General features: G+C 28.2%; 12 protein-coding genes and 1 non-coding gene across 13 annotated transcripts; 7 read left to right on the forward strand and 6 right to left on the reverse strand.

Moving 5' to 3' along the window:
• Nucleotides 1-149: 149 nt before the first annotated feature.
• Nucleotides 150-2279, reverse strand: T552_04167 (hypothetical protein; the record flags this gene model as incomplete). The annotated part of the gene is made up of 11 exons (XM_018372218.1): nucleotides 150-394; nucleotides 448-814; nucleotides 866-1206; nucleotides 1258-1378; nucleotides 1426-1555; nucleotides 1599-1694; nucleotides 1738-1813; nucleotides 1857-1905; nucleotides 1950-1970; nucleotides 2023-2049; nucleotides 2196-2279. The coding sequence occupies 11 exons, from the start codon at nucleotides 2277-2279 to the stop codon at nucleotides 150-152; spliced, it is 1557 nt and encodes a 518-aa protein (XP_018225264.1).
• Nucleotides 2280-2855: 576 nt separating this feature from the next.
• T552_02565 (hypothetical protein) lies at nucleotides 2856-4797 on the forward strand (the record flags this gene model as incomplete). Its single annotated transcript, XM_018371100.1, has 9 exons — nucleotides 2856-2913; nucleotides 2967-3226; nucleotides 3278-3453; nucleotides 3503-3645; nucleotides 3695-3882; nucleotides 3930-3997; nucleotides 4039-4153; nucleotides 4199-4405; nucleotides 4450-4797. 9 exons carry the CDS (start codon nucleotides 2856-2858, stop codon nucleotides 4795-4797), a joined length of 1563 nt encoding a protein of 520 aa, XP_018225265.1.
• Nucleotides 4798-5029: 232 nt separating this feature from the next.
• T552_02566 (histone deacetylase RPD3) lies at nucleotides 5030-7124 on the reverse strand. Its single transcript, XM_018371101.1, has 10 exons — nucleotides 7014-7124; nucleotides 6947-6967; nucleotides 6881-6890; nucleotides 6734-6836; nucleotides 6570-6687; nucleotides 6449-6523; nucleotides 6296-6403; nucleotides 5730-6245; nucleotides 5452-5682; nucleotides 5030-5407 (listed from the first exon to the last, which is right to left on the reverse strand). The coding sequence occupies exons 1-10, from the start codon at nucleotides 7069-7071 to the stop codon at nucleotides 5076-5078; spliced, it is 1572 nt and encodes a 523-aa protein (XP_018225266.1). The 5' UTR covers nucleotides 7072-7124; the 3' UTR covers nucleotides 5030-5075.
• A 1687-nt stretch (nucleotides 7125-8811) lies between these two features.
• Nucleotides 8812-8885, forward strand: T552_05035. Its single transcript has one exon. It is a non-coding gene; the product is annotated as a tRNA-Ile (tRNA).
• A 318-nt stretch (nucleotides 8886-9203) lies between these two features.
• On the forward strand, nucleotides 9204-13820 carry T552_02568 (hypothetical protein). Its single transcript, XM_018371102.1, has 7 exons — nucleotides 9204-9541; nucleotides 9589-12212; nucleotides 12258-12541; nucleotides 12584-12716; nucleotides 12763-12970; nucleotides 13015-13286; nucleotides 13329-13820. Exons 1-7 carry the CDS (start codon nucleotides 9247-9249, stop codon nucleotides 13773-13775), a joined length of 4263 nt encoding a protein of 1420 aa, XP_018225267.1. The 5' UTR covers nucleotides 9204-9246; the 3' UTR covers nucleotides 13776-13820.
• Nucleotides 13821-14244: 424 nt separating this feature from the next.
• T552_02569 (hypothetical protein) lies at nucleotides 14245-15178 on the forward strand. Its single transcript, XM_018371103.1, has 2 exons — nucleotides 14245-14476; nucleotides 14520-15178. The coding sequence occupies exons 1-2, from the start codon at nucleotides 14291-14293 to the stop codon at nucleotides 15132-15134; spliced, it is 801 nt and encodes a 266-aa protein (XP_018225268.1). The 5' UTR covers nucleotides 14245-14290; the 3' UTR covers nucleotides 15135-15178.
• Nucleotides 15179-15615: 437 nt separating this feature from the next.
• T552_02570 (hypothetical protein) lies at nucleotides 15616-16985 on the reverse strand (the record flags this gene model as incomplete). The annotated part of the gene is made up of 4 exons (XM_018371104.1): nucleotides 15616-15906; nucleotides 15960-16048; nucleotides 16094-16252; nucleotides 16298-16985. 4 exons carry the CDS (start codon nucleotides 16983-16985, stop codon nucleotides 15661-15663), a joined length of 1182 nt encoding a protein of 393 aa, XP_018225269.1. The 3' UTR covers nucleotides 15616-15660.
• A 741-nt stretch (nucleotides 16986-17726) lies between these two features.
• Nucleotides 17727-18171, forward strand: T552_02571 (hypothetical protein). Its single transcript, XM_018371105.1, has 3 exons — nucleotides 17727-17773; nucleotides 17827-17909; nucleotides 17954-18171. Exons 1-3 carry the CDS (start codon nucleotides 17771-17773, stop codon nucleotides 18123-18125), a joined length of 258 nt encoding a protein of 85 aa, XP_018225270.1. The 5' UTR covers nucleotides 17727-17770; the 3' UTR covers nucleotides 18126-18171.
• A 141-nt stretch (nucleotides 18172-18312) lies between these two features.
• On the reverse strand, nucleotides 18313-19271 carry T552_02572 (hypothetical protein). Its single transcript, XM_018371106.1, has 4 exons — nucleotides 19184-19271; nucleotides 18829-19142; nucleotides 18679-18782; nucleotides 18313-18631 (listed from the first exon to the last, which is right to left on the reverse strand). Exons 1-4 carry the CDS (start codon nucleotides 19225-19227, stop codon nucleotides 18359-18361), a joined length of 735 nt encoding a protein of 244 aa, XP_018225271.1. The 5' UTR covers nucleotides 19228-19271; the 3' UTR covers nucleotides 18313-18358.
• Nucleotides 19272-19483: 212 nt separating this feature from the next.
• On the reverse strand, nucleotides 19484-20422 carry T552_02573 (hypothetical protein). Its single transcript, XM_018371107.1, has 3 exons — nucleotides 20247-20422; nucleotides 19926-20198; nucleotides 19484-19879 (listed from the first exon to the last, which is right to left on the reverse strand). Exons 1-3 carry the CDS (start codon nucleotides 20374-20376, stop codon nucleotides 19530-19532), a joined length of 753 nt encoding a protein of 250 aa, XP_018225272.1. The 5' UTR covers nucleotides 20377-20422; the 3' UTR covers nucleotides 19484-19529.
• Nucleotides 20423-20803: 381 nt separating this feature from the next.
• On the reverse strand, nucleotides 20804-21563 carry T552_02574 (hypothetical protein). The gene is made up of 2 exons (XM_018371108.1): nucleotides 21458-21563; nucleotides 20804-21416 (listed from the first exon to the last, which is right to left on the reverse strand). Exons 1-2 carry the CDS (start codon nucleotides 21515-21517, stop codon nucleotides 20850-20852), a joined length of 627 nt encoding a protein of 208 aa, XP_018225273.1. The 5' UTR covers nucleotides 21518-21563; the 3' UTR covers nucleotides 20804-20849.
• An 83-nt stretch (nucleotides 21564-21646) lies between these two features.
• Nucleotides 21647-24253, forward strand: T552_02575 (hypothetical protein). Its single transcript, XM_018371109.1, has 7 exons — nucleotides 21647-21839; nucleotides 21890-22020; nucleotides 22064-22144; nucleotides 22195-22710; nucleotides 22763-23197; nucleotides 23248-23637; nucleotides 23678-24253. The coding sequence occupies exons 1-7, from the start codon at nucleotides 21686-21688 to the stop codon at nucleotides 24209-24211; spliced, it is 2241 nt and encodes a 746-aa protein (XP_018225274.1). The 5' UTR covers nucleotides 21647-21685; the 3' UTR covers nucleotides 24212-24253.
• A 25-nt stretch (nucleotides 24254-24278) lies between these two features.
• Nucleotides 24279-27273, forward strand: T552_02576 (hypothetical protein). Its single transcript, XM_018371110.1, has 13 exons — nucleotides 24279-24666; nucleotides 24715-24909; nucleotides 24949-25248; nucleotides 25294-25902; nucleotides 25946-26146; nucleotides 26190-26255; nucleotides 26302-26322; nucleotides 26366-26516; nucleotides 26564-26598; nucleotides 26642-26712; nucleotides 26752-26861; nucleotides 26905-27037; nucleotides 27084-27273. The coding sequence occupies exons 1-13, from the start codon at nucleotides 24319-24321 to the stop codon at nucleotides 27241-27243; spliced, it is 2400 nt and encodes a 799-aa protein (XP_018225275.1). The 5' UTR covers nucleotides 24279-24318; the 3' UTR covers nucleotides 27244-27273.
• Nucleotides 27274-27315: the final 42 nt, after the last annotated feature.

Below are 27315 nucleotides of genomic sequence, written 5' to 3' on the forward strand. Positions count from 1 at the left end.
AGGATTATAGAAAAGAACTAAAAAACAAATACACTACATATCAACACCAAATACATCTAGTATCAATAAAATGAAATATTTTTATTTTATTATTTCATTAAAAAAATTATATATATAAGATATATATTAATTGATGAGTTGAAAATATCTTATATAAGCCAGGTATTATGAGGGTATATCCAATAAACTATCAAACTTCCTATTGTCACAAGGACAAGCATGATTGGTGCATAATTAAATGTTGATAAAGAAATAGGAAATTGATAGGGAGAAGCGAGAACAGAAATTACAAAGATACACCATATAAAAGCAATGAACTGAAAGGGTCTAGAAAACCTTCCAAGTGACCATTTGACTTGTAAGGAATCGTCTGATTTATGTAACAAACGTAAAACTAGAAAATTAGAACATAAGTAATAAATTTTATATCAAGATAAATATATTCACATGCTATTAATCCATATGCACATACAGTTGGAAGAGCCATTGCACTAATTAAACTTGTAAATGCAACTTGATTAACAAGAATTGTACATAGAATGATGGATGATATTATCCAAACTAATGTTACAGAATTCCTAGGTTGAAGCCAAGGGTCTACTTTAGAAAGCCAATTATGCATAAAAAACGCACCATCACGAGCAGCAGCATAAACTAGCCGAGAAGAAGATGTGATAGCAACTGTTGTATTTAAAAGATGACCAAAAATGATAACAAGATTTAAAAATACATGTGCCTTTTTACCAAGAGCCAGTGAATACAACTGTACAAATGGTTGAGGAACATCCAAAGAAAATAAAACATCCAACTTAGGCTATCAAACATAGGTCAATTGAATGAAAAAAAGAAATAAAGACTCTTATACTGAACAAAAAATAAAAAGAAAGACAACAGGAATACCAAACAATCCAGTCACAAGAACACTGGTAAAAATAGATCGAGCCGTAGCCAGACTGGCATTTTTTGTTTCTTCCGCCAGATGACCAGGTGCGTCAAATCCAATAAGTACACCAGAAGTAGAAAGAAAAGATAAACACCAATTCCATATTGGAGTAGCATTAGTACCATTGTATGTTTCCATAAGAAAAGTTATATCTTGAAAACCATAGGTTTTTGAAACACCAATAGGCAACCATATTATATTTAAAAAAAAATCCAAAATAATAATCATACATGATATACGAAGTGCATACTTAAATAAATCGGCTAAATTAAAGTTAAAAAAACAAATGAATAATACAAAATAAATGAGCATACGCTTCAGATAATTTATTACAGTAGAAAACGCCAATAAAAATTCACTAAGAAGCCATTGAACAATTCTGAACTTAAAAACATTGGTAGATGTCGGAAAATTCACACCAAAAATAGGAAGTTCCTTTACCATTTCAATAATTATAAATGATATTTTCTCTTATTGCTTACAGATAAAAGAAAATTAACAGCACTTTGTGTATTACCAGCAACAAAACTCACCCATGCACTGATTGACCACCAAGCCACAAGGAAACCTATTAATCTTTTATATTTTGGTGATGCATATTTAGATGCCCATCTAAAAAAATATTAAAACTAGATATTATTTTCTTTAACTTTACAAATAAATAGACCCAGACACAGGAAGTGCTGAACATGATTCTGCCATAACAGCAGCCGTAATAGACATTCCAATACATGAGATAAGATAACTTATCCTTGTTTTTATTAAAAAATTAAATATTTCAAAAAACTTTATACCAATACGCTTGCGGTCCTCCTGCAAATATACCTGTTGTATAAACGATCCTTATACCACCAACAAAATATAACGCTACTATACCACTATTAATTCCAACTTATAAAATATTTAAATTAACTAAAGCCAATAGAGAAATTATCAAAAAATTGATATGTTCTATGTAATGTCTAGAAAATATTAAACTATATCGAAAACATTTTTTATCATTTACCTGTCTATATCCTAATGATAACTTTTAAATTATTATTAGTACCAAAAAAAAAATTTTAATGGCATTTCCTTACACTAGTATGATCTAATTCAAGTTCTGACTATAAGTCAGAACCTTTTCAATCTAACTTTTATAAAAATTAGATATCTGTAACACATCTTATATACCAATTATAAAAAAAATTCATAGATCATACTCAAACACTCCAAAATGCCATAAAAAACAATATTTTCAAATATAACTCACAAGTTGTTTTTCATCTTCGTTATAAGACTGTTCTCCAGAAATCTCATATTTCAGCTCTTCTTTAACATCCGAATCCGATGACATATTCTATTCTATCTCTCTATCTCTATTTCTATCTGTTTCTATGTATTTTCTATAAATCCATAAAAATAATTATATTTATAATTCCGCCAAATTCTTATTAAACAATATTATAAACTTTAAAAGCCTTTTACTTGAAATACCCCCAAAATCACTGAAATAAGACTCAAACCCCCATATACGCTATATAATATATATTCTTTATAATAAATATATATCTTATAAAATTTATATTTTAATATAGAATAGAGTGAAAGAGTCTAAAAAATTAAAATGATAAAATAGATTATATTAACAAGTAAAATAAGGAAAAAACCTTATTAATTATACTTGTTTAAAGTGTATGGGTTAATAATAATAATTAAGAATAAATTTAAGAATTTTGGAGGGGAAGGTAGTTTGTAAGCGATATTTTCTAAAAACAAGCGCTCGGAGGGAGAACGTCCAAAAAATAGGTGGACAAAAGTCTGTAAAAAAGGCAATATTTAGGCCCATAAACAGATCAATACAGTGTTTAAAAGTAGAATAAGGGCTTTATTTTAGCCCAGAGGGGCTTTTTGGCCCTGAAAATAATTAATTATGTCATTTTTAAATATCTTTGCGTTTAATCAGGGAGATGAGACATGTTCTCCTCCAGGTAGGTTGAATAATAGGGTAAAAGAGAAGAAAAGCTAAGAAAATGTAATAAAGAAGATTCTCGTATGATATCTGGTCGTTATCGGGTTCTTCCGCGGCGAAAATCTCTACTTTTTTGGACGTCGCCAAGTCGAGAACATAGTACTAGTATATCAACAGTGTGGTTTGAGGAGGGGGCATATGAAGGAGAATTGAATGAAAACAGTACGTTACTTGAGGGACTTGTAATTGCACCTCAAAAAAAAATTATTAAACGTATTCTTTATGGGTTTTGGAGACGATTATTTATACTTAATATTTTGCCATCAGTGATTGTTTTTTCGATACCTTTTGTGGTGATTTAGGATAACTAAGATGTTTATTAGGTTCTTATTTGGTGTGCTATTCCTTTTCCTTTATCGGAATCTTCAAATAATCCTCTAACACCTTTAACAAAAAAATGTATTAATTTTTGGTTTTTTTTATTTATATATTACGGGTTCTATAACGCAATTGGTCTATTATGGATCACTAAGTTATTTAATTTATTTTCTCTTAATTGGTTTTTAATATTTTTGACCGCGAATTTACTTTTTTGTTAATAACTATAGGTGGCCAGCATCATTAGGAGGCGCTATATCATATACATTCTTTTGGACATTTTCTGTATTCCTTGGGAGTTTGATTTATCTTTTTTCAGAAAAAGCAGAATATACGCTGACATGGATTCTTTTAACTTTCTGTACTATGGCGGGTATGCATCTATCTGAAAAGTTTATTTCAGTGCTTACGTTTTGTAAAAGGTCCAATAGTTGTTGCATTTGCAGTTTTGCGTGCTTCACATAGACATATGAATTGTCATTCATCGTCATATACAGAAGAAACTTTTTTCAACAGAACTTTTGATACGCATTTTCCTTCAAGTTATATTCGTTTTCTATGGTTCTGTCTGATATTAGTCATCGGATTAGCAGCATTTGCAGCTGGCGAAGTATTTTTCCTTTTGAACATTATTAAAAACTATATTAAATAATATAGGCATATGCCAGGCTATATTTAAAAACATTGCCTCATAGTAGTACAGATGCCCTTCTCTATGTATACTCGTAAGTAATTTTTTATTTTAGATTATATTAATTTTATATAGTTGGATTACAACAGTGTATATATTGGATATGATTACAGTGTGGATTTTGAGTTATAAAATCAAAAGTGAATCATTAGCATGGGTTTTTAAACTATATTATGCAATGACTTTACAGGTTATTTCTCATATTTTATATCTGTTTTAAAACTTAAATATTTAGATTTATGTTCGAAATTTATACGCTAGACTTCATTCGCCTCAACAATTCGCTGTAATACAGGGAGCAAGCTCGTTTACAGTCATCATTATCGTACCAGCTCTTATGACAAAATGGGCATACAAAGGATATTTATTTTTCACTAAAAGTCAAATCGATTACCAAGAGTATAAAAGAAACTCTGGAAGATCATTTTATATTAAAACATTGGTATTTATTTATTTTTATATTTAATGAATTTTCTAATAATTAAGGCACAAAACATAACTATGATTTCATTTCTAGGATGGGTTTGTATTCTTCACTTTGGGCCCAATAAGTCCGTATATCCTTATTTTACATTTAATACCAAAGTGTCATCTAGCGATGACGTCTATTCATTTAAACTAACCTTTTTTGCTACACTGGTAGTTTGGGCATCTGAACTCATTAGCTCATTTATTACAAGATTAATAATGAAATTGTTTTTTAAGTTTGAAGTTACGAATGAGGCATTGAAGGATATGATGGAATTCCCTGATATATTGCCAGCTGCACTTTCCGTATGCATCCATGTATTACAAAATATGCTGTTTTCAATTATTCATTTAGAGTTTACATAAATTCATAAACCGAAATTTTCAAAGAAAAAAACAATATTTACGTATAAAAAGTAAAACAGGTTCTTTTTGAAATATAATTCTATAATTACATAGTCTGATATTAAATAGTTTAAAGATATTCTATTTTTTCAGCACATAATCCTCCTATATTATTATAATACTATCTACAATTCTAAAATAACAAAACCTATGATTTCTTTAATTTTTAACATGAACTCATTAAAACCCATTAGAAAAAACATATACTTTGATAGTTGTGACATAGATGCCAAAGCATTTCAATTAGTCATATTATTTACATTATCTATCAATATCGGAGAAGATACTGAATTAAATACAGTACTATCTTCCGCGCTTAATTCGAATTTTAGTTCAATATCCTCATTTTTGACTTCTACAATCCCCGCATTGTACTTAGACTTAATATCAAAATCATCATGTTTTGAACTATTTTCCAGTTCCTCAGTTTTAACCTCAACTTTAGAAGAATCATGATAATCAAATTTATTTTTTACATAATCAAAAAAAGTAAAATCACGACGATTCCCATCACCTTCATCATCAGAATCACTAAACTCATCAGATCGTTGGGGATTTTTACTCCATAAAACTTAAAAATCAGCCTTGAATATATAACAAAAAAATAAAACTAACTATTTTTGCGTTTATCCGGATCTTCTTCATCTTCTGAATCATTATTTCTATCCAATGGAACATTTTGCATTTGAACACTAGGAGCAAATTTTGTTCTTGAAAGATTCTTTAAAACTTCTATTTTTATTTTTTCCAAATATTCTTTTGAATTCATATTTTGCATATTACTTGCAGGAACATTAAGTTCATATGTAGGTCCATAATATTCATAATAATCATTAAATGGCATTTCTGTAATTACATGAATACTAATATATTAAAAAAAAAAAAATACTAACCAGGCCCTATCTCAACATCATTAATTAAACCAGTTTCATAAGTCCATGTCCGAGAAACATTTCGCATTGTATATCCACCGCCTCCCAAAACTAACGTAGGTAATCCAAATTTCTTAACAAATTTAACACACGCAGCATGCCCTTTCATACTCAAATTAAAACAACCAAGACGATCTCCTGCAAGACTATCTGCCCCGCATTGCAAAACAACAGCACTTGGACGATACCATTCCATACATGCTGAAACAACAGGTTCGAAAACAAAAGCATATGATTCATCATCAATTCCATCACGCAAAGGAAAATTAACAGAATAATATTTCCCTTTTCCAACACCAATATCTCTAAGCTCTCCTGTACCAGGAAAATATTCTCCATATTTATGAAATGAACATGTCATAACCCTATCAGTAGTATAAAATGCTTCCTCTACACCATCACCATGATGTACATCTATATCAATATAAAGAACCCTAGGATAATACCTCAAAAGTTCGATAATGCCTAAAACAATATCTTACCAATTATTAACAATAATTTACCAATCTTCTTCCAAATATACATACCATTTACATAACAGAAACCACTAGCTTCAGATTTTTTTGCATGATGTAATCCACCAGCCCAATTCAATGCAATATCACATTTACCTCTATTAAGTCTTGCTGCACCCTCTAAAAATGCAAAAATAAAAAGAAAGAAAAAAAAATTTAACATACCCATACTTCCACCTCCACTAATAGCACAAAATTCAAATAACCCTTCAAAGACTGGACAATCATCTCCAACATTAACTGTAAAATATAAAAAAATTTGCATAGAAAAAATAAAATAACACACATTTTCCTTGCTCTTTAATATAATTATCCATATTTTCTGGTGTCACCCGAGAAAGAAACTCAATATAATCATCTGAATGAAACTGACACATTTCATGCTTTGTTGCCGGTTTAGCCCTCTAAAAATTGGAATAAAAATCCATAAAATACATAACAACAGCATACATAGATCTCCATTTTCTTATATAATCCATAATTCATAATCAATGAATGCGTCATTCTAATACGATGAGGTTTCATAGGATGTCCTGCTCCATATGCATAATTTCTAAAAATAAGAGAAAAAACCAAGAAAAAAGTACATCACAATACCCTACATCTGCTAATAAAGGGAAAATTATGTTAGAAATGAACTTATAAATAAATAAACAAATCTACAATCATAAAAATATGCAACACCTAAACAATCATTAGATAAACTCTATTTTCTCAGAAAAAAAAATACGTCTAGGAGATTGCCCGTTCAAAGCAATTGGATCTAAAATCCTCAGCTGGTTAGTCATCAATTTGCTTCAAACAAGGCCTTTTTTTCTTAAGCACGAAGAATGAGATTAAAACGAGATGAGCAGAAAAATCCAGATTTTATATAAAATAAAGGTATAAATAAAAAAATACAAGAAATAAACTATAAAAACAAATATATATATTATCAGGATTAATATTTTAAATATATATAATAAATATAAAATAGAAATAAATATTTGAAAAAGAAGATGTAAATTAAGGAATAAGAAATATAAATAGTATTATGAAGAGATATAAGTTATTTTAAGAACCAATGTATTTAGAAGTGTTATAAGTAGTTTATGAATTTAGTGAAAAAAGGTATAAATTGATCGGTATAGAATAGTTTGTTAGATAAAAGATTAGATAGAAATATGAAAAAAGTAATTGATCTAAAAAAAATTAGAAAAAATGAATTAATAAAAGATTATAATATAACCAAGATCAAAAATCCAAAAATTTTTTGTATAAATAGTTAAAATTTAAGTATTAGATAAGCCAAATATATATGAGATAAATGTTGAATAGAAAGGATGAATAGTATAAATTAGTAAAATAATTTGTATATAGTAAAAAGAAATTTGAATATGATAAATCCTATAGTTTTTCTTATAATAAGCAAAAGATCAGAAAAAAAACAAAACCCAAGTTTTCTGAATCCATATATATATATATAATGTTAATGTGTTAAATAAAAATTTTGACATCAAATAAATCCAATAGAAAGTAAAAAACCAAATAAATTAACAAATATTAAAGAACCTTTCCTATGTTTAAATAAAAATTGACCATTTTTAATGGAGAAAAACACAAAAAAAAGATCATATACGTAATAATAATTGCTGTAGATATTAGATCATAAGACAAAGTTAACTTATTTAGAGAATTTCAATATCTTTATTGTTGCTAGATTTTCCATAACTTAAAATACCATTTAATTTGATTTCTTTTTGATAATTTAATCATTATCTCTTAGATAATAGTCATCAAATAAACTTTCTTGAGATTCTTCGAGAGAAATGAATATTTGAAATAATTATCCAGTTGTATTTAGTTCCATAATATCAAAGATAAATAAATAAAAACAAAATCAATGATTCCTAAATCCCATTGACAAAGTTTTTACCAATCAATTGCATCTAAGAATATGCAGAAAAACACTTTCTAATATAAAGATGAAATTAATAATAAATTAACCCCATTATTAGTCCATGAAATTCCATTATAATATCAATTTTTATGACCAAAAACAAATCATATATAATTATAAAGCCCCAAAATGAATTTTCATCAAAATTTTAAATAAAAATATTAAAATCATGCCGTTATCTCATAAAAACCAAAAGTATCATAAAACACCCTTTCATTCAAGATAAATAAATACTGACAAAAGAACTCCAAATAATATAAAAAATAGTAAAAAAATTAGAAAAAAAAACACAAAATATCCTCCAATCTCAATAAATCCAAAAAAAATAAAATTATATAATTAAATAATTAAACTCAATAGCATCAAATAAAATATCCCAAAAACATTATTATAAAAAATTTATTAATAATATAATTAAAAACTTATATTATCAATAAATTTCATTCATTAAAAATTTCCATTCCCTCTATTTAAATAAATTAAGAAGATTATAATGATTATTTATTAACATAAAAATTAATATTTATTCTTAAAATTTAAAACTATCTTATTTATCTTAATAATTAACATAATAATTCCCTAGTATAAAGCCCGATTAACTCAGTTGGTTAGAGTGTTGTGCTAATAACGCAAAAGTCACAGGTTCGAGCCCTGTATCGGGCATATTTATATTTCCTTTGCTTTTTCCCTAATTAAGGTCTTAAAAACCCAATGATAACTATATTATAAGCCAATATAAGACTTAAATTATTATTATTATTCATTTATTTATTTATGTGTATACTACTTACTACAGCCTTGTTATATTTACATTAGAGGAGATTATCAAATCTAAAGAATTCAATCTATAGCTTTATTAGAATAAGAAATATCTTTTAATTAGCTTAAGATTTGAAGGACAATTTTAAAAAGGTTTTTATCAAATCATACAGCTTGCTTAATAGCAGGTCTTTAAAGGCAAACAATTTTTTCTTGAAATAAGCTTAATATTATTGTTTTAATATCTTAAAAGACAAGGAAGGATATGCCAAGTCAAGCAGGACAAGGTTCAACTTCTAAAAAAACAATTCATGCAAAGCTCGCAGAGCTGCGAGCACTTAAAGCAGCAGGAAAAACACGGCTGCAATCATATAAAGTAATAGAAGAAGATCAAGTCTATGATTTAGTAGATGAAGAAGGATATCGTGCAATTGTTCGTCAACGTCTTAATGAGGATGATTTTGTAGTGGATGATCATGGAGAGGGATATGTAGATAATGGGATAGAAGAATGGGAAAAAAGCGAAATAGAAATGTCTAGTGAAGATGAAGAAATATATTGTAAGTTTTAAATATATAAGAAAAGAATATATATATATATATATTAGCTAAGAAAAAGGAAAAGAAGGTAAAAAATGAGAAAATGGAGCATTTTTTCAAAAAAAAACCGGCAACAGTAGCAATTAAATCTATAACAGAAGAAGATATGGACTTTATGGCGGATATTCTTGGAAAAATGGATAGTGAGGAAGCAGAATTAGTATCAAAAAAAAAAGAACTTGCATCTATTCCTCAAAAACGTCTTGCGTCACCTCCATTAAACAATTCTAGTATTTATAATCGATTAGAAAAGGCTAGTGCAATGTATGGGAAACAAAAAAATCAAAGTTTGCCAATACAAACAGAAAATAATGAATATCGTCCATCTAGTTGTCCATCAAGTGATATTATATCATCAAATTTACCATCCAAAACATATACACTTTCATCGCCTATCAATTCAATATCTAAAAAACTTAGGACAGAATCAGAATCAGAAGATGACTTTGACTTTGAAGTAAAAGAGCTAGTACAACATAATATTCTAAAAAATAAAGATAATTTTTATGAGAAATCAAAAGAAAATCCAATTACTCTAACAACCTCAGCAATTAAAGAAACTAAACCTTCTCCAATGTCTGAGACAATGGATGCATCATCATGGTTAAATCTAAACGATACTTTAAATGTTGTGAATAACCCAGAAAAAATATATTATATAGGAAGAAAAGAAGTTTTTCAAGATTTCGTAGAAGAAGACAATTCTTTAAAGATGTTTTGGTTAGATTATACAGAACTCAACGATTCTTTATGTCTTTTTGGAAAAACGTATAATAAAAAATTTGAAACTTATATGAGTTGCTTTGTTCAAATACATGGTATCATGAGAAATCTATATTTCTTACCTAGGAATTTCAATTTGGAAAATCAAGAATTAAAACAAGAAGTTACTATGGGCGATGTTTATGAAGAAGTGTCCAATTTACTTGCAAAATTTAAAGTCAATGAATTTAAGTCAAAACCAGTAACTAGAAAATATGCTTTCGAACTTCCCGATGTACCATATCAATGTGATTATTTAAAAGTTTTATATCCATATACGGAACCTTCTCTTCCTCAAGATATTTCTGGAAATACATTTAGTCGTGTATTTGGTACCAATACATCATTATTTGAGCAATTTGTATTATATAAGAGAATAATGGGACCTTGTTGGCTACATATTAAACAACCATGTTTTGATATTTGTCAGAATTTTTCTTGGTGCAAGCTTGAATTAGGTGTCATCAATCCAGAATATATTTTTCCTATTTTAGAATCAGACCTTGAACCACCTCCCTTAACTCTTATGAGTATTGCTCTAAGGAAAATTATAAATGATAAGGAGAATAAACAAGAAATTGTTGTCGCAAGTATGAGGATATATGAAAACATATCCTTAGATGATCCGGCACCAGCAAATAATTTACCTTGTCAAACATTTACTATTATTAGACCAATTCAACAATTTTTCCCTATAGGATTTGAATCTTTAGTTAAAACTCATAAAGGAATTGTTAAAATTGAGAAAACAGAATCTTCACTTTTAAATTGTCTCATAACAAAGATTCAAAATGTGGATCCTGACATTTACTTGGGGCATGAATGGGACAATGTAGATTATAGTATTTTACTATCAAGAATGAAAGAAAAAAAAACAATGAACTGGCACCGAATTGGGCGTCTTAGAAGAAAAGAATGGCCTAAAATATCAGGTCATTCGGCTATATTTGCAGAAAAGTTATTAGTCTCTGGTCGATTGTTATGCGATCTTGCAAATGAATTGGGTCGTTCTTTGATCAAGGCACAATCCTGGACATTATCTGAGCTCTGCGAACTTCATTTGGGTATTAAACGACATGAATTTGATGATAAAGAAACAGTTCTTTCATGGACCAATACTGCAAAAGGAATGATGGAATATCTTATACATTGTGAAGTAGATACCTATTTTATTGCAGCCATTGCTTTTAAAATGCAGATGCTTCCTCTTACAAAACAATTAACAAATTTAGCAGGCAATAGCTGGGCAAAAACATTATCAGGATCTAGAGCAGAAAGAAATGAATACATTTTATTGCATGAATTTAATCGTGAAAAATACATTTGTCCAGATAAAACTCTCATAAAATCCAAAATTATAAATAATGAAGAAGAGGAAGAACTAGGTATTAACACTTCATTTAAAAAAAAAGACAAATATAAAGGAGGTCTTGTATTTGAACCAATTAAAGGATTATATGACAAATATATACTTGTTATGGATTTTAATAGTTTATATCCCAGCATTATTCAAGAGTATAATATATGTTTTACAACAGTTAATAGACACGATTGTGAAAAAGACGACAAAATACCAGAATTTCCAGATGAACAAACACCACAAGGAATTCTTCCAAGACTAATTGCAACGTTAGTTAACCGAAGAAAACAGATAAAAAGTCTTTTAAAAGATAAAAATGCCTCAAGTATTCAAAAAATGCAATGGGATATCAAACAACAAGCTTTAAAATTAACTGCAAACTCTATGTATGGTTGCTTAGGATATACAAAGTCAAGATTTTATGCCAAACCATTAGCTATACTTATTACATACAAAGGTAGGGAAATTTTAAGAAATACTAAAGAGCTTGCAAGCAGCTTAAATCTTCAAGTATGCAATAATAAATATTAAAATAAATGATTTTAATTTTATTAGGTAATATATGGGGATACAGACTCTATTATGATTAACACAAATATTGAAACATTTGAAGAAGCAATGAAAATTGGCAATGAATTTAAAAAACATGTAAATGAGAGATATAAATTTCTTGAAATAGATATTGATAATGTTTATCAACGCATGTTATTACATGCAAAAAAAAAATATGCTGCTTTACATTTAGTAGAAATTGATGGGAAAATGGAATCTAAAATTGATGTGAAAGGACTGGATATGAAAAGAAGGGAATATTGTATTTTGGCAAAAGAAGCTTCTTCGTAAGAAAAGTCACAAATTATATATTTTTTTAATATATCTAGTTATGTTTTAGATCAAATATTATCAGGTAGCCAAACAGAATATGTGATAGAAAAAATACATGATTTTCTGAGAGACTTTGCAAATAAAATGCGTGAGGGCAAATTTCAGCCTGCAAAATTCATTATTTACAATGTTTTAAAACTAACAATATATTTAATTCATATTGATATGTTTTTAGAAACTTGGAAAAAATCCTGAAGAATATCCAAATGGAAAATCAATGCCTCATGTTCAGGTTGCTCTTAAGAAGAAAGAAAAGGGAGACGTAGTAAAAGTTAATGATGTTATTGCATATATCATTACTGGTAATGAAAACGATAACAGGCATATCGCAGAAAGAGCATGCACTCCTCAAGAAGTAATAAAACTTTCAAATGTTAAAATTGGTATTTATTTCAAAAGATATGTATTAATTTATTAAATAAAATAGACTACAACTATTACTTAGCAAATCAAATTCTTCCTCCTATAGAACGACTTTGTGGACCTATAGAAGGAACCGATCGTACAAGGCTTGCCGAATGTTTAGGACTTGATATTAGGAAATATCAAATCAATGAAACTAATAGTTCCAAATATAAATTTTGTACATATGAATCAAGTTTAACCGACGAAGAACGTTTTAAGGATGTAAAAGGTTTAATGCTAACATGCAACGGATGTAATGAAAAAATGGACTTTAAAGGACTTGTAAAATCTAGAGTATCTTTAAACAATCATATTTATTTTATTTAATCAAATCAGGAATTTGTAAATCTAGAAGGAATTTTCTGTATATGTGGAAGAAAGTTCCCTATCTATACAATTAGTGCACAATTGGAGTCACAGATTCGGAATCAGAATGATATTTACTATAATGCATGGCTATTATGTGATGATCCATCTTGTGCAAATCGTACTCGACAAATTAGTGTATACGGAAAGCGATGTTCAATCAAAAATTGCCAGGGCCAAATGCATTTCGAATATTCAGATAAAACTCTCTACAATCAATTACTTTATTATGATAGTCTTTTTGACGTCGATAAGGCACGGGCTATCGCGAACAATTTCCCCAACCCAGAATCCATTCTCGTTTGCGCAGAACATAATCGTGAGCGATTCGAGAAATTAAGATATATCACAAAGCTTTATTTAAACCATAATAAACGACGTTTTGTTGATCTTCAAAGCATTTTCAGTTTTTCGTAATTTTTTTAAACAAACATTAAAAACATAAATTGTTGGAACATTCAATATAGCATCTTTAAACATCTTTTAAGGCATTTAGACATATCTCAGTAACAAATTTTATATACCTACATCTAATAAAAACATATCACGTGACCATAAATAAAGCATATGTATATAGTCAACTCGACATTGAAAAAAATAATTTAGCTATTTATAACTCTCCTGAAAGATAAGAATTATAGAACATTATTCATAAATATTCGAATTTATCCATATTAAAGGATTATTTTCAATATTGCCGAGCACATTATGTGCCCTAAGTATTAACGGAAATGACACTAAGTCCGACATCGATCAGCGGTTGTCCTAACGACCCAATTATACAAAGTCAGAACAGTTTAAACATGGAGAAAAGATTATCAAAAGATTATCTTTAAACGATCTTTGGAAGCTCATTCAGAAGTATTCTTAGGCATTGCTATATTTACTTATAAATCCTATTCGACAATTAATATTTAGATTAATATAAAAATATGTCAGAACGATTACCAGAATCATCATCAAAATCGCCCAAAACACCTACATTTAATTCACCTAATGAATACATACTACCCAACATTTTATCACCACCCGATACTCATATCAGTATGCTCGATTCCTGGAAGGAGCCAACACCAGCACAAATTTCTACCATGAGTCTTGATGAAACCCGAAAAACAGTAAGTTTAAAGATTTTTCAATGTCTTTTACTAATTATCGAAGCTACTTCAAGCTGTTAAACATATCGCTATGCTTACACAGATGCTGCGTTCGGAACGTGCCAACGTTGCACATCACACATTGCAACATAAATTATTGGCACTTGAAATCCATGAAGCATCTCAAAGATATTCCGTTGAAATTAATATAATTCGCCGAGAAGTGGACCGCCTATTATATGAACTTGCACTCCCCTCAAATACGTTTTTAACATGTCAGCAAAACTACCAAAGCATTAAACAAAAATTACAAAAGACATTGTCTTTGTTAGAACCGAAAAAAAACTCTACAAAAACCGTATCGACTCCCACTTCAAATAACGTCGCCCATATAAAGAAAGATAAAGAAACCACACCAAATCAACAAAAACAGGAGCAAAGTTCCCCTGATATAACTCAACATAGTCTCATGAGTCCTATTACATTTCATTCACCACAATCGAAACAACATAATAACCATGATATTATCAAAGAAGCCGAGAGTCAATGGCTATCTCAAATGTCTTTAAAAAAGAAATCAAAAAAAAAACATTTAAATATAAAACGAAAATATAAACTCCGGCCTCGACAATCCATGCTTATTAGTCCTAATATTTCGCCTCGTCTAAAATGTTCATGAAGTAATTTTAACACTCGAATATTTGTTTAATATGAAGATTTCTGTTTTTTTTCTTTCAAAAAATGTATCCTATAGATATTATTAATATAAAAGACAAAGAGAATTTGGAAATACTATTCAAAAAATTTGTTAAACTATTCAGTCGTTTTGCTTAAGCACGTTTGTCTTTCTTGTAACCTTAATCAATCCAAAATCCGACAAAATAGAGTTAAATATTACATATTTAGATGTATAGAGTTCAAAAGAAAAGCAAATATAATATCCATAAATCATTAATGTATGTTGGTTTTGGTTTTCCTGAAATCTTAAAATACATCCATCCTCGACAAACCAAATTTTTGTGCAAAATAATCATTTTAAGACAAAATACACTACTGATGTTTCAATTCCATTGCAAAATCATGTAATTCGCCATATTCCAATAAAAAAACGAGTTGAAACATCACCTTCAGAGCATATATATAATCATATTCATAAGCAGTGTATTCTCGAAAAAGATGTACTTAAAAATATCTAAAACAAATCTTCATAAAAACACGACAACAGGATCATCATCTGAATCATCGGCCATAGAATTGCTTTCGCTCGTGTCAAACAATTCATCGTTTTTCATTCCGTAAACTAAGGAAGAACGAATAGATACATCGGGCTGTGTTTCAATATTCAAACAAAACTTTTGCTTTACAGCAAGCGAAAGTTGTGTAAATGCATCCTTTACAGCGCCTATAGACGCAGATCCAACTTGTGCATCAAAAAGATTACGACGCAAATTCTAAAAAGAAAAACGTTAAACAAAAAAATTAAAAAAAAAAAAAAGACTACTACCTTAAGAGATATTTTAAGAAAATTACATTCCTGAAAAATATCTTGATAAATTTCGTCCGGACAATAAAGCAATTGTATCTTAAGTATATCTAAAAAAATTAATTAAAACTTTTCAATCCGAAACCTATTTATACCTATCCAATTCACATAAAAATCAGGAAAAACAGAAATAGCCCGACAACATGAAGAAACAAGAGTTAACATTTTCATCCATTGTTCAAGGCATGAGCCATTAGAAACAAAAAGAAAAATAATAAAACATAATTGAAATTCACCCAAAAATCGCCCCGAATCTAAACCTTTTAGATATGAAAAAGTATATAATTAAACATGCATACCTCCTAAACAAACATTTTGAAGAATTCGTTCCAATTCCCAACTTTTATCAAGAAAACCCTCCGTTATTTCTCGACCTAATGCACCTGGCTTCCATGTACATCGCGAATTAATTGGTAAAAAAACCATTTCTGGTTCTGTTTCAATTACTGGTAAATTCGGCAATACCTCATCTAAATCAGATGACGTAATCGACGAAACATGCCATCCAGATGGAAGTAGACAATTAAGCATATTACGCGTAACCCATGCAATTAAATGATAAAAACAATACTCATCATCAATATATCTCACATCTTGTGTTTTATTTATACGATCTTGATCATACCCTTGTAATAACCCGTTTTCACGGGGAAAAGAAATTAACCATGGTTCAATCATACCCATCTCCGATACCGATACATCTTCTACTCCTAATATCATCTCTTTATAATGATCATATCGAAAAATTAACACTAATGAATCAACATAGAAAAAAAATCCCTGAGAAAAACTTTCAAGTCCCTTTAACTGTGTATTTTCTATCTTATTTACATAATCTTTTTTAACTCCTGATATATTATAATAAGCCCAATGAAGACCATTTGAGAGACCACGAATTCCACAAAAACGATGTCCTGTTATCCATGAATGACCGTCGATACCAAATGTTGAGCCTGGAGGAACATCGAGAATAAAAACTGACGTCATCTTAAGTCATAAAACAATATCTCATCGATTAATGTAAAAATAGTGATATTTTAACTGAAAAAATTATAAAACCCGAATATAAGCATTTAATAAGCATATAAAGAATCAAATAACCCTATAATAAGAATAAATAGATAAATAATAAAAATAATAGTAGTGAATCAATTATATATTGAAATCGTATAGAAAATAGAGATTAATAAGCAAATCCACGTCAAAAAACAATTATATTACAAAATGCATATAATACGCATATAATACGCATATAACCCGTAGTTATACGTTTCGATATACATTTTATTATATGAAAATGTAAAAGATATTTATAATATAAATTAATAATATAAATTAACATATATTAACATATATTAATATAATTTGTTAATATATATTCAAATTTACTCAATTTATTCACATTTCAGACCGATTCATAATTATAATCTTTATCCTTTGAATCTACTTGTATATCCATATTTTGTACTTTAGACCCACGTGTATATGCTGGACAAGGAATTATAGATGAAAGACTGACTGTTAATAAAGAAGCCAAGGCAGTTGCATAAAAAAGAGAAGTAGTTAATTTTGTACACCATGCCGTTGACCGCCAAAATGCCATTTTAAATAAGTTTAATAGAAATACTTAACTAAGCATTTCTATATTTTTTAAACTTTTTATATAAAAATTTATTTTTATTAAAGATAGAGACAAAATATGTTAAGGAGTGTCCCTAATTTTTTAATAAAGTATAATATTGAGGGCTATTTTATATATAAAAAAAATCAAGATGGTAAAAATATTAAAAAAATACAAGAAAGAAAGATCTAACATATAGTATTTTAGGCAGATAAGCTTAGAATCCAGTCTCAGCTTGAACAGCTTCAACAAAAGTATATTGGGACAGGACATGCAGATACAACAAAATAGTAGGTTATTAGATTTTTATATAAAAAAATAAACCAATAATTAGTGAATGGATTTCAAATCAACATAGAGACTCATATGCATCATATCTTGGACATCCTCATTTGTTAAATTTTTTTGCGGTCGCAAGTAATGATAGTCGAGAACGAGTTCGATTAAATATGATTGAAAAAATGGTTCTACCATGTGGTCTTCCAATTATTAAAGATGATTTATGACGATTTAATTATGAATTCAATAGAATTTATTTATAAATGATAAATAAATATTGAATAATAAAAACCTATACAGATGCAACTATATATATATAATATGAAAACATTAAACATTTAATGAGTAAAAAACTAGATATAACAAAGAATTATTTATATACAAAGAAATACGAATATTTTTAGGATCCTAATTATGTATAAATGAATGTGCTATAATTTTATAGAAATTATAAAAATATTTAAAAAATAATGTCGGTATCTTCATTACTTTCAAGAACGTTCATTATTACGACATTTTCCATTTTATCTTTTTCCCGATTTTCCTTTTCAATATCTAACTTTTTCTTAACCTGAACCTTTTTAAGTCTTGTAAAATCTTCTCGTTCAAGTTCTTCAAGTTCCGAATTAATATATTTAATTGTATTTTCAACCTTTGGAATAATAACATATTCAACAGCATTAACGCGGCGATTCGTTACTTTAATAACATCATCAAGAATAATAAAAGTTGTCTATATTTCATAAATTCCCTTTTATATCTTTAATAAAAATAAAAAACCTGCAGAGAAGCAAGTCTAACAATAACATCAATCACTTTAACATACATCTCCTGACATTTCCGAACTTTTTGTCCACCTTTTCCAAGCCCAACAAACCGATGGTCTAACATTCATTATAACTATAGTCCCCTAAAAAAATACACAAATACCATTCATATCTTCCATAGAACATTCATAAATAGGCAAAAATACACCGCTAATATTTTCATATCTCGTTTTTAAGCGGCAACATGATGTTTGCGTATTTTCAAGAATCTGATATTTAACATCATCTCCCATTACATAATTCATCTCTGCTAATGAGAAAGCTGCCAGCTGCATAACTTGTACCATTTCCCTCTTTGCATCATCAATTAACTTAGTAATTGTTCTAAATCGTTTAGTAAGAGCTTCTGATTTTCTTTTAAGCAATGAATGTCCTGTAACAGCTCCTTTCAGCTTAGTTTTCATAATACCCAGTGACCTTATCATATTTAGCTCTTATTACTTAGTAAAATAACTTACTGTCTTGTCGGGAAGACATTTTCCCTCTGATTTTGATCAGACATAGCTTATAAGCCTTTAACTCTTAAATCAGAGTCGTTCATCGTAGATCTTAGTCGTTAAGTCTAATATTATGAATTGGAGAAAGAAAAAAGTATGAAAACAGGAGTTAAACAGCCAAGTTCAAGCTATTTGAATATTAGTTTTTATATTAAAGAACCAACATGTGAGATAGTGTTTTTGAGAATATGTATATATATATATATACATAGTAAAGTAGTTAAGATAAAACAAAAATTGAAATATTGTAGAATATATAGAGTCCTTTTAGATAGATTTTGTAATAGAAAATAAGAATAATAGAAAATTATTTACGTCCATAATTAACAGAAATGACACATTCACTTAGAGACATACCGACCGTTCCTTGCTTAGCAATAATTGCATCTTCATCCCTTTCATATTCAACAAATGCAATTCCAGCCCTTCCAGGAACCATACGAACTTCTTTAAAGCCAGGAAAACGACCAAATACAGCAGATAAAACATCTGCTGTAATATTTTCAGGTAATTTTTGAAGAAAAAGAATTTTATGTGGAGGTAAATATTCATCAGGTATTCTAGATGGTTTTTGATTGGATTTTTTCGTAGTATTTTTCTTTGTAGTAGTAGTAGTAGTAGGCTGAGGAGCCTTTACTTGAATTACTCTGCGACTTTCTATGAAAAAAAAATTAACACAAATATATATAAAAAAATATAAAACCTTTCTTTTCTATTCTTCTTCTTTTATGTTCTTCAAATTCTTCCTCAGTTCCAAACTTTCTAACTATAGCATCACTTTTTGTCTTGCTAAACTGTAAAACCATAGGTTTATCAAAAAGTCGAAATGCTTGAACATCATCAATAGCCCTCTGAGATGAACTAATAGAATCAAATACAACAAATGCTTGTCCTCTCATTCTTATATTTTTATGTGCAACTATATCTAGAATAGTACCATATGATGAAAAAACGGCCTCTAAAGATTTTTTCAAAACTAAACCCATATAAGAACATTTAGAATTATCATAGCAATCAATATCACCATCAATCTTTACTTTTTCTGACAAGTTGCGGATATAAATAGTTTCTGAAGGGGGATAAAGTGATCCACCTGGAGGTACATATGATAATTCATTATTTTCAGTAGAAACAGGAACAGATTCTGAAGTCATATTATTAGAAAATAAAGTTACAGTTTCTTATATAATAATAAAATATTAATAATTTTAAATTAACAATATTATTTTTAAAACAAACTAGTTAAGATAATCCTTATCACGATTATCAAATTATTATTTCTAAAAATATCTATATCAAATAAAAATAGAATAAAAACAGTATATAATTAAAAATAGATTTACATTAGTACCAAATATTTTTGAAAAACCATATATTTTAGATCGTATTTAGATCGTATTTATAATGTATAATAGTGTAGTGTATAATAATGTATGATAAAATGTATAAATTAATAATCAGATCTGTTGTTCTTGATGTATAAAAAACGACCCCTATATGATTGTTTGTTTGTTTTTAAACAAAATAACTCCAATCTTTCAAAAAAGAATATGAAAATTTTTGTTCATAATTTTACATAATAAATTTATTTATTAATCCTGATTAATTCCGATTAAATCGAAAATAATTAACCACCAACATTCTGTTTTTGTTTTTTTCTTTTACAAGGACCCACTTTTTGAAATTTACGCCAACTATTAATCCGATTTTCCCGATTTTCCTCCCATGCCTTATCATATTCTTTTTTTCGTTTTCTCTCCTCTGCTTCATCTTCTAAACGCTTCTTCTCCCTTCCCTCTTCTGCCATTTGGATCTGTCGTGCCTTTCTTCTTCGAAGTTCATCATCAATCAATACACTTTTTGTTTTTTCTCTAACATCTAACTGAAACGCTTCCGTATCTAATTCTGGATGATCTAATGTCCATTTACGTTCCTGTATCAACATACGTCTTGCCGTAGCAAACGCTGTATCTAATCTTTCCCGGATTTTAGGATCCATTAACTCTGATTCCGCCTTTTTAAGACGATCAAAAGCATCCGGTGCCTTAGGATTCTTTGTTTTGTCTGGATGAATCAAAAGCGACTTCTTACGAAATGCATTTTGGATATTACTAGTGCTTACTCCTGGTTGAAGATCTAAGACAGAATATGCATCCAGCTTAAAAGCATTTAAAATTCTCTCAATTTCTTGATCCTATAAAATATTAACTTAAAATTCTTAATAATTTAACTAACTTTTGCATATTCTGCATCCTCATTTTCTAAAATCTTAACAATTTCATCAACACTTGTCATTATAATGTTAAGAAATGTTATAAATTTTAACGATTTATTAAGAAATAATTAAGAAATAATAAGAAATTTAGATTCGATTGTTAAGAATTCTTAATAAATGTTAAGAAATAATAAAAAATATTAATTTTTTAATAAAAAATGTTAAAAAATAATTAAAAAATATTAAAAATGGTTATAAAAAAGTCTAAAAAATTAAGAGAAATATTAAGAAAAAAGCATTTTGAAGAATTAGAAGACTTAGAAAGGCGTATAAAAGAGTTTAATGGCACAGAAAATATAAAAATGTTTTCAGAACTTCCATTATCAAAGCAAACAGCAGAAGGTTAATATCAAGTCAATTTTCAAAAAAAAAAAAAGATTTAAAAATAATAGGATTAAAGGAAAATCATTATATTGAGCTTACAACGATTCAGAAAAGAGCTATTCCAGTTGCTCTTAGTGGTAGAGATATTTTAGGAGCCTCAAGAACAGGAAGTGGTAAAACTATAGCATTTTTAGTTCCAGTAAAAAAAAATATAAAAATAAAAGAAAAAAGTTGATAGTTAGGTCCTAGAGAATCTATTAAGGAAGAAATGGGGAGTTTATGATGGTCTTGGTGCATTAATTATATCGCCAACAAGAGAGTTGGTAGAGTATTAGATAGATAGAAATATAATTATTAATAAAAGATACATCAGGCAACACAAATATTCCAGGTTTTATGTAAGATTGGTAAAAAACATAATTTTTCAGCGGGTCTTGTAATTGGAGGGAAAGATTTACAAGAAGAAGCACAAAGAATATCACGAATGAATATTATGGTATGTACACCGGGAAGAATTCTTCAACATATGGATCAAACACCGGGATTTTATCTTGATAAACTACAGATGCTTGTTTTGGATGAGGCAGATCGTATTTTAGACATGGGATTTCAAAAAACTATAGATTCTATTATTGAAAATTTGCCAAGCAATAGACAAACATTACTTTTTAGTGCAACACAAACAAAAAGTGTTAAAGATTTATCTAGAATATCACTTAAAAATCCGGATTATATAGCAGTTCATGAAAAGGAAAATAGTTCTACACCACCAACACTTTCGCAATATTATTCTATTATTCCATTGGATGAGAAGATCAATATTCTTTTTAGTTTTATAAAAACACATTTAAAATCGAAAACATTAGTTTTTATGAGTACAATTAAAGAGGTTTCAATTAACCATTATAATTTTCAAAGTTAAAATTAATTTATCTATTTAGGTACGTTTTATCTATGAAACATTTAGACATTTACAACCCGGGGTTCCACTACTACATCTTTATGGAAGAAAAAAACAGAATTCAAGAAATCTTATAACAACACAATTTTTTTCAGCAAAACATGCAGTCATGTTTTGTACAGATATTGCAGCACGTGGACTTGATTTTCCAATGGTAGACTGGGTTTTGCAATTCGATTGTCCTGAAGATGCAGATACATATATTCATAGAGTAGGAAGGACTGCAAGATATGATAAAAGTGGAAAAGCACTTCTATTTCTTTGTCCAAGTGAAATAAAAATATTAGAACGTCTGGAACAAAAGAAAGTTCAAATACAAGAAATTAAAATAGGAAATTCTAAAAAGATTGATATTTCAAAACAGCTTCAACATCTATGTTTTAAAGACCCTGAAATTAAATATTTAGGACAAAGAGTAATAATTTTGAGTATTTAATCAATTTTTTTATTAATATATATTTATAGGCTCTTGTAAGTTATTTAAAAAGCATTTATCTTCAAAAGGATAAAGAAGTATTCAAATTTGAAGAATTACCTATTGAGGAATTTTCATCAAAAATGGGGCTTTTAGGTCATCCAAAAATTAAATTTTTACAAGGTTTAAACAGTAAAATTTTAAAAAATAAGCCTAAAGAATTACAAAAACACTTAAATGATGAAATTGATAAAGAAGAAACAACTAAAACTAAATATGATAAAATGTTTAAACGTACAAATCAAAATGTTATATCAGAACATTACAGAAATATGATAGAAGGCAATGATTTATCAATTAGCCATGATTCTGACGATAATGATGACTTCATGAAAGTTAAAAAAGTACATAATGATTTTAATGATGAACCTTTAGAAAATGTTTGTAAACATCTTAATTATTATCAATTGACATTTATAGTGTTATAAAACCCTTTCAAAACGAAAACAAAAAATCGCTTTGTCAAAAAAAGCAATGCTTAAATATCGTCCTAAAGGAACAAAATTATTATATGACGATGAAGGAAATATATCTAATATTTATCAATTTCAGAACGAAACTTCATTTCATAAAGAAGGTACAGCTGACGATCAAAAGAAAAAATATATCCAAAAACAAAAAGAAAAAATGTTACAAAATGACCTTATAGATAAAATACAAACAAAAGAAAAAAGACATCAAAAAAGAAAAAAGACTTCAACTTTCAAAGAAAAAAATATTACACAAAATACCTTCCAAAACGATATTAATTCTCAATTATCTTCATCTTTATCTTCATCATCATCATCATCTTCTTCTTCATTCACTAATAATCATTCATTTATACTGACAAAAAAACAAAAAACATCTTTTAACAATATTAATTCAAATGATCCCTCGATCATACAAGTAGAACATCTTGATACACTTCAAGATCATGAAAATCTCGCATTAAAATTATTAAATTCTTATTAACATTAAATTAAACACTAATAATCTAATATATTTCATATTTCTTATATATTTTCTATTTATCTCTTAACTCTCTATCGTTGACCATATCAAAATTACTTTTAATAAAAATGACACAAATCTTATCAAATAATAACAAGAATAAGATAATATTAGATAATATTGACTCGTATCATATCTCTGAAGAAGATTTTGAATATGAAAAAGAGCTTCTTCGTAATCCATTTTCTATAAAATCATGGCTAAGATATATTGAACATAAAGAGGGTGATCCAATTCATGAACAAGTATTTATCTTTGAAAGAGCATGTATGGACCTTCCTAGAAGCTATAAGTTATGGCGGTTGTATTTAAACGTGCGAAAACGGCACGTTGAAGGACTTAATCCAGCTAAATATGAAGAAGAATATGAAAAAGTGAATGTTTGTTATGAAAAGGCCTTAGTTTTACTTAACAAAGTATATATATATATTTGTCATTAAGGGGATTAAGATATTGATTAATAGATGCCTCGAATTTGGATGGATTATTTAGAATTTTTGATGAAACAATGTAGAATTACAAAAACTAGACGAACATTTGATAGAGCACTTCAGACATTACCAGTTACACAACATGAAAGAATATGGAAATTATATAAGGAATTTTCCCGGTCAGTATCAGGGGAAACAGCAGTTAAAGTTTGGAAGCGTTATATTATGGTATATATATATATATATATATTATAATTAACAAGTCAGATTTTTCCAGAGATGATTGAAGAATTTATACAGCTTTTATTGGATATAGAATGTTATACGGAGGCAGCGTTTCAATATATATCATTGCTTAATAATCCAAAATTTCAATCATTAGAAGGAAAAAGTAATTTTCACTATTGGGTCGAATTTTCTAAACTTATAGCGACACATGCGGATAAAATTGAAGGGGTATTAGTAGAAAAGGTTATTAGATCAGCAATAAAACGCTTTACGGATCAACAGGGAACTTTTTTTACCAGTTTAGCTACACATTTTATTACAATAGGTGATTTTGAAAAGGCACTATGCATAAATATTTGTATATAATATTTTTAACAATAATAGGCTCGAGATATTTTTGAAGAAGGATTGATTACTGTTGTTACAGTTAGGGATTTCACTCAAATTTTTGATGCATATGCAGAATTCGAAGAATCTATTATATCTCAAGCTTTAGAAGAAATGACAGAGGAAGATAAATCCAAAAAAAACAATTCAAATGATGATTTAGATTTGGATATTAAAATGATTCGATTTGAACAATTGATGGATCGACGTCCATTTCTGGTAAATGATGTATTACTTAGACAAAATCCGTATAACGTTATTGAATGGGAAAAAAGAGTTGGACTTTGGGGTAACAATAACGAAAAAATTATAGAAACATACACGAATGCTATTAAAACTATACAACCAAAAAAGGCAGTGGGAAAACTTAGTTCACTTTTCATCAATTTTGCAAAATTTTACGAACAAAACAATGATCTAGATACTGCAAGATTGATTTTTGAAAAAGGTGTTATGGTACCATTTAAAAGTGTAAATGAACTTTCAGAAGTTTGGTGCGAATGGGCAGAACTTGAACTTCGAAATAATAATTTTGATAAAGCCGTAAAAATCATGAAGAAAGCAACCAATTGCCCAGATAGAAGCAATGTTGATTATTTTGATGAGGTATGTTGAATATTGTTTTATTTAAAAGTAATAATTAATCTAGACATTAACTCCTCAACAACGTATTCATAAATCTTCGAAACTTTGGATGTTTTATGTTGATCTTGAGGAAAGTGTTGGGACAATTGATTCTACAAGAGATGTGTATGATAAAATATTATCCTTAAAGATCGCTACACCTCAAACTATTGTTAATTATGCAAATTTTCTTGAAGAAAACAAATATTTTGAAGAAAGTTTCAAAGTAGCTAAATTTATACTTTTAATGAATTATTAAAAAATTATAGGTTTTTGAAAGAGGTGTTGAATTGTTTAGTTATCCTGTTGCTTTTGAAATTTGGAACATATATTTGGTAAGTTTTCTTTTTCAATATTAATAATATTATTAATAAACAATAGACCAAATTTTTGAAGCGTTATGTAAGTTCTATTGGCAACAGAAATAAGTCTAATTGAATATTAGAACGGTACAAAAGTTGAGAGAACCAGAGATCTTTTTGAACAGTCTCTTAAAGGATGTCCTCCAAATTTATCTAAATCAATTTTCTTAATGTATGGCGATTTTGAAGAAAAGTATGGACTAATGAGTCATGCAATGCGTATATATGATCAAGGTATCTATATAATATTTTTCAAGTATATTTTTAAGCATCTTTATTAGCTACCGAAACCGTTTCTACAGAAGATAGAGCAGATGTAGGATTAAATTATACTTTTTTCCAATTATTAATTGTAAAAGATGTATAAATATTATATAACTAAATTAGCTATAAATTATGGACTTACATCAACAAGACCTATATATGAAAAGTAACGTTTTATTTTATACATATTAATCTAACAAATCAGAGCAATAACATATCTACCTGATAAAGAAGCAAAAGATATGTGTCTAAAATTTGCAGAAATGGAAAGATCAATAGGAGAAATAGATAGAGCTCGTGCAATTTACGCTCATGGTAAAAATCATTTATTACTAAAATAATTTACTTATTTTTATAGCTTCACAGTTCTGCGATCCTAGAATAGATCCTTCTTTTTGGAAAATATGGCATGAATTTGAAGTAAAACATGGCAACGAAGAAACATATGCAGAAATGTTACGAATAAAAAGAAGTGTTCAAGCTGAATACAAGTATTCTCTTATTATCTATAACTCTATTACTAATTTTATTCTTTAGAATGAATGTTAACTATATCGCTAATCAAACTACTACAGATATTACTTCTGAAACACTTGAATCTGATAACGACCCAATGGCTTCATTAGAAAAATCAAAAATTCTTTCAGGCTTTGTTAGGAAAGTTAAAATACTTTATTCTATACATATATTCTTATAAAAATACAGCTCATCTTCCGGTCCTATTGGCAATCAAAATTTAGACTCTTCTACACAATCTGAATCATTTTCT

Source organism: Pneumocystis carinii (assembly GCF_001477545.1).
Source record: "Pneumocystis carinii B80 chromosome Unknown supercont1.11, whole genome shotgun sequence".
Taxonomy (NCBI): Eukaryota; Fungi; Ascomycota; class Pneumocystomycetes; order Pneumocystales; family Pneumocystaceae; genus Pneumocystis; species Pneumocystis carinii.

Excerpts from the sequence above, each read along its gene's own strand:
- T552_02566 (XM_018371101.1), bottom strand. The coding sequence starts at position 7,071 with ATGACTAACCAGCTGAGGATTTTAGATCCAATTGCTTTGAACGGGCAA. Across the intron at positions 6,688-6,733 it reads ATAAGAAAATGGAGATCTAT|AGGGCTAAACCGGCAACAAA; the intron begins GTATGCTGTTGT and ends TCCAATTTTTAG. Across the intron at positions 6,524-6,569 it reads TATTAAAGAGCAAGGAAAAT|TTAATGTTGGAGATGATTGT; the intron begins GTGTGTTATTTT and ends TATATTTTACAG.
- T552_02568 (XM_018371102.1), top strand. The coding sequence starts at position 9,247 with ATGCCAAGTCAAGCAGGACAAGGTTCAACTTCTAAAAAAACAATTCAT. Across the intron at positions 12,717-12,762 it reads CAAAATTCATTATTTACAAT|AAACTTGGAAAAAATCCTGA; the intron begins GTTTTAAAACTA and ends ATATGTTTTTAG. Across the intron at positions 12,971-13,014 it reads ACTTTCAAATGTTAAAATTG|ACTACAACTATTACTTAGCA; the intron begins GTATTTATTTCA and ends TAAATAAAATAG.
- T552_02569 (XM_018371103.1), top strand. The coding sequence starts at position 14,291 with ATGTCAGAACGATTACCAGAATCATCATCAAAATCGCCCAAAACACCT. Across the intron at positions 14,477-14,519 it reads TTGATGAAACCCGAAAAACA|CTACTTCAAGCTGTTAAACA; the intron begins GTAAGTTTAAAG and ends TAATTATCGAAG.
- T552_02571 (XM_018371105.1), top strand. Across the intron at positions 17,910-17,953 it reads CATGCAGATACAACAAAATA|TGAATGGATTTCAAATCAAC; the intron begins GTAGGTTATTAG and ends ACCAATAATTAG.
- T552_02572 (XM_018371106.1), bottom strand. The coding sequence starts at position 19,227 with ATGTCTGATCAAAATCAGAGGGAAAATGTCTTCCCGACAAGACA. Across the intron at positions 19,143-19,183 it reads AATGTCTTCCCGACAAGACA|GTCACTGGGTATTATGAAAA; the intron begins GTAAGTTATTTT and ends AAATATGATAAG. Across the intron at positions 18,783-18,828 it reads TTCTATGGAAGATATGAATG|ACCATCGGTTTGTTGGGCTT; the intron begins GTATTTGTGTAT and ends AATGAATGTTAG.
- T552_02573 (XM_018371107.1), bottom strand. The coding sequence starts at position 20,376 with ATGACTTCAGAATCTGTTCCTGTTTCTACTGAAAATAATGAATTATCA. Across the intron at positions 20,199-20,246 it reads AGAAAAAGTAAAGATTGATG|TTTTGAAAAAATCTTTAGAG; the intron begins GTGATATTGATT and ends ATATGGGTTTAG. Across the intron at positions 19,880-19,925 it reads AAGAAGAATAGAAAAGAAAG|AAAGTCGCAGAGTAATTCAA; the intron begins GTTTTATATTTT and ends TTTTTTTCATAG.
- T552_02574 (XM_018371108.1), bottom strand. The coding sequence starts at position 21,517 with ATGACAAGTGTTGATGAAATTGTTAAGATTTTAGAAAATGAGGATGCA. Across the intron at positions 21,417-21,457 it reads AGGATGCAGAATATGCAAAA|GATCAAGAAATTGAGAGAAT; the intron begins GTTAGTTAAATT and ends AATATTTTATAG.
- T552_02575 (XM_018371109.1), top strand. The coding sequence starts at position 21,686 with ATGGTTATAAAAAAGTCTAAAAAATTAAGAGAAATATTAAGAAAAAAG. Across the intron at positions 22,145-22,194 it reads TATCGCCAACAAGAGAGTTG|GCAACACAAATATTCCAGGT; the intron begins GTAGAGTATTAG and ends AAGATACATCAG. Across the intron at positions 22,711-22,762 it reads TTATGAGTACAATTAAAGAG|GTACGTTTTATCTATGAAAC; the intron begins GTTTCAATTAAC and ends TTATCTATTTAG.
- T552_02576 (XM_018371110.1), top strand. The coding sequence starts at position 24,319 with ATGACACAAATCTTATCAAATAATAACAAGAATAAGATAATATTAGAT. Across the intron at positions 24,910-24,948 it reads TTTGGAAGCGTTATATTATG|ATTTTTCCAGAGATGATTGA; the intron begins GTATATATATAT and ends TTAACAAGTCAG. Across the intron at positions 26,862-26,904 it reads TCGTGCAATTTACGCTCATG|CTTCACAGTTCTGCGATCCT; the intron begins GTAAAAATCATT and ends TTATTTTTATAG.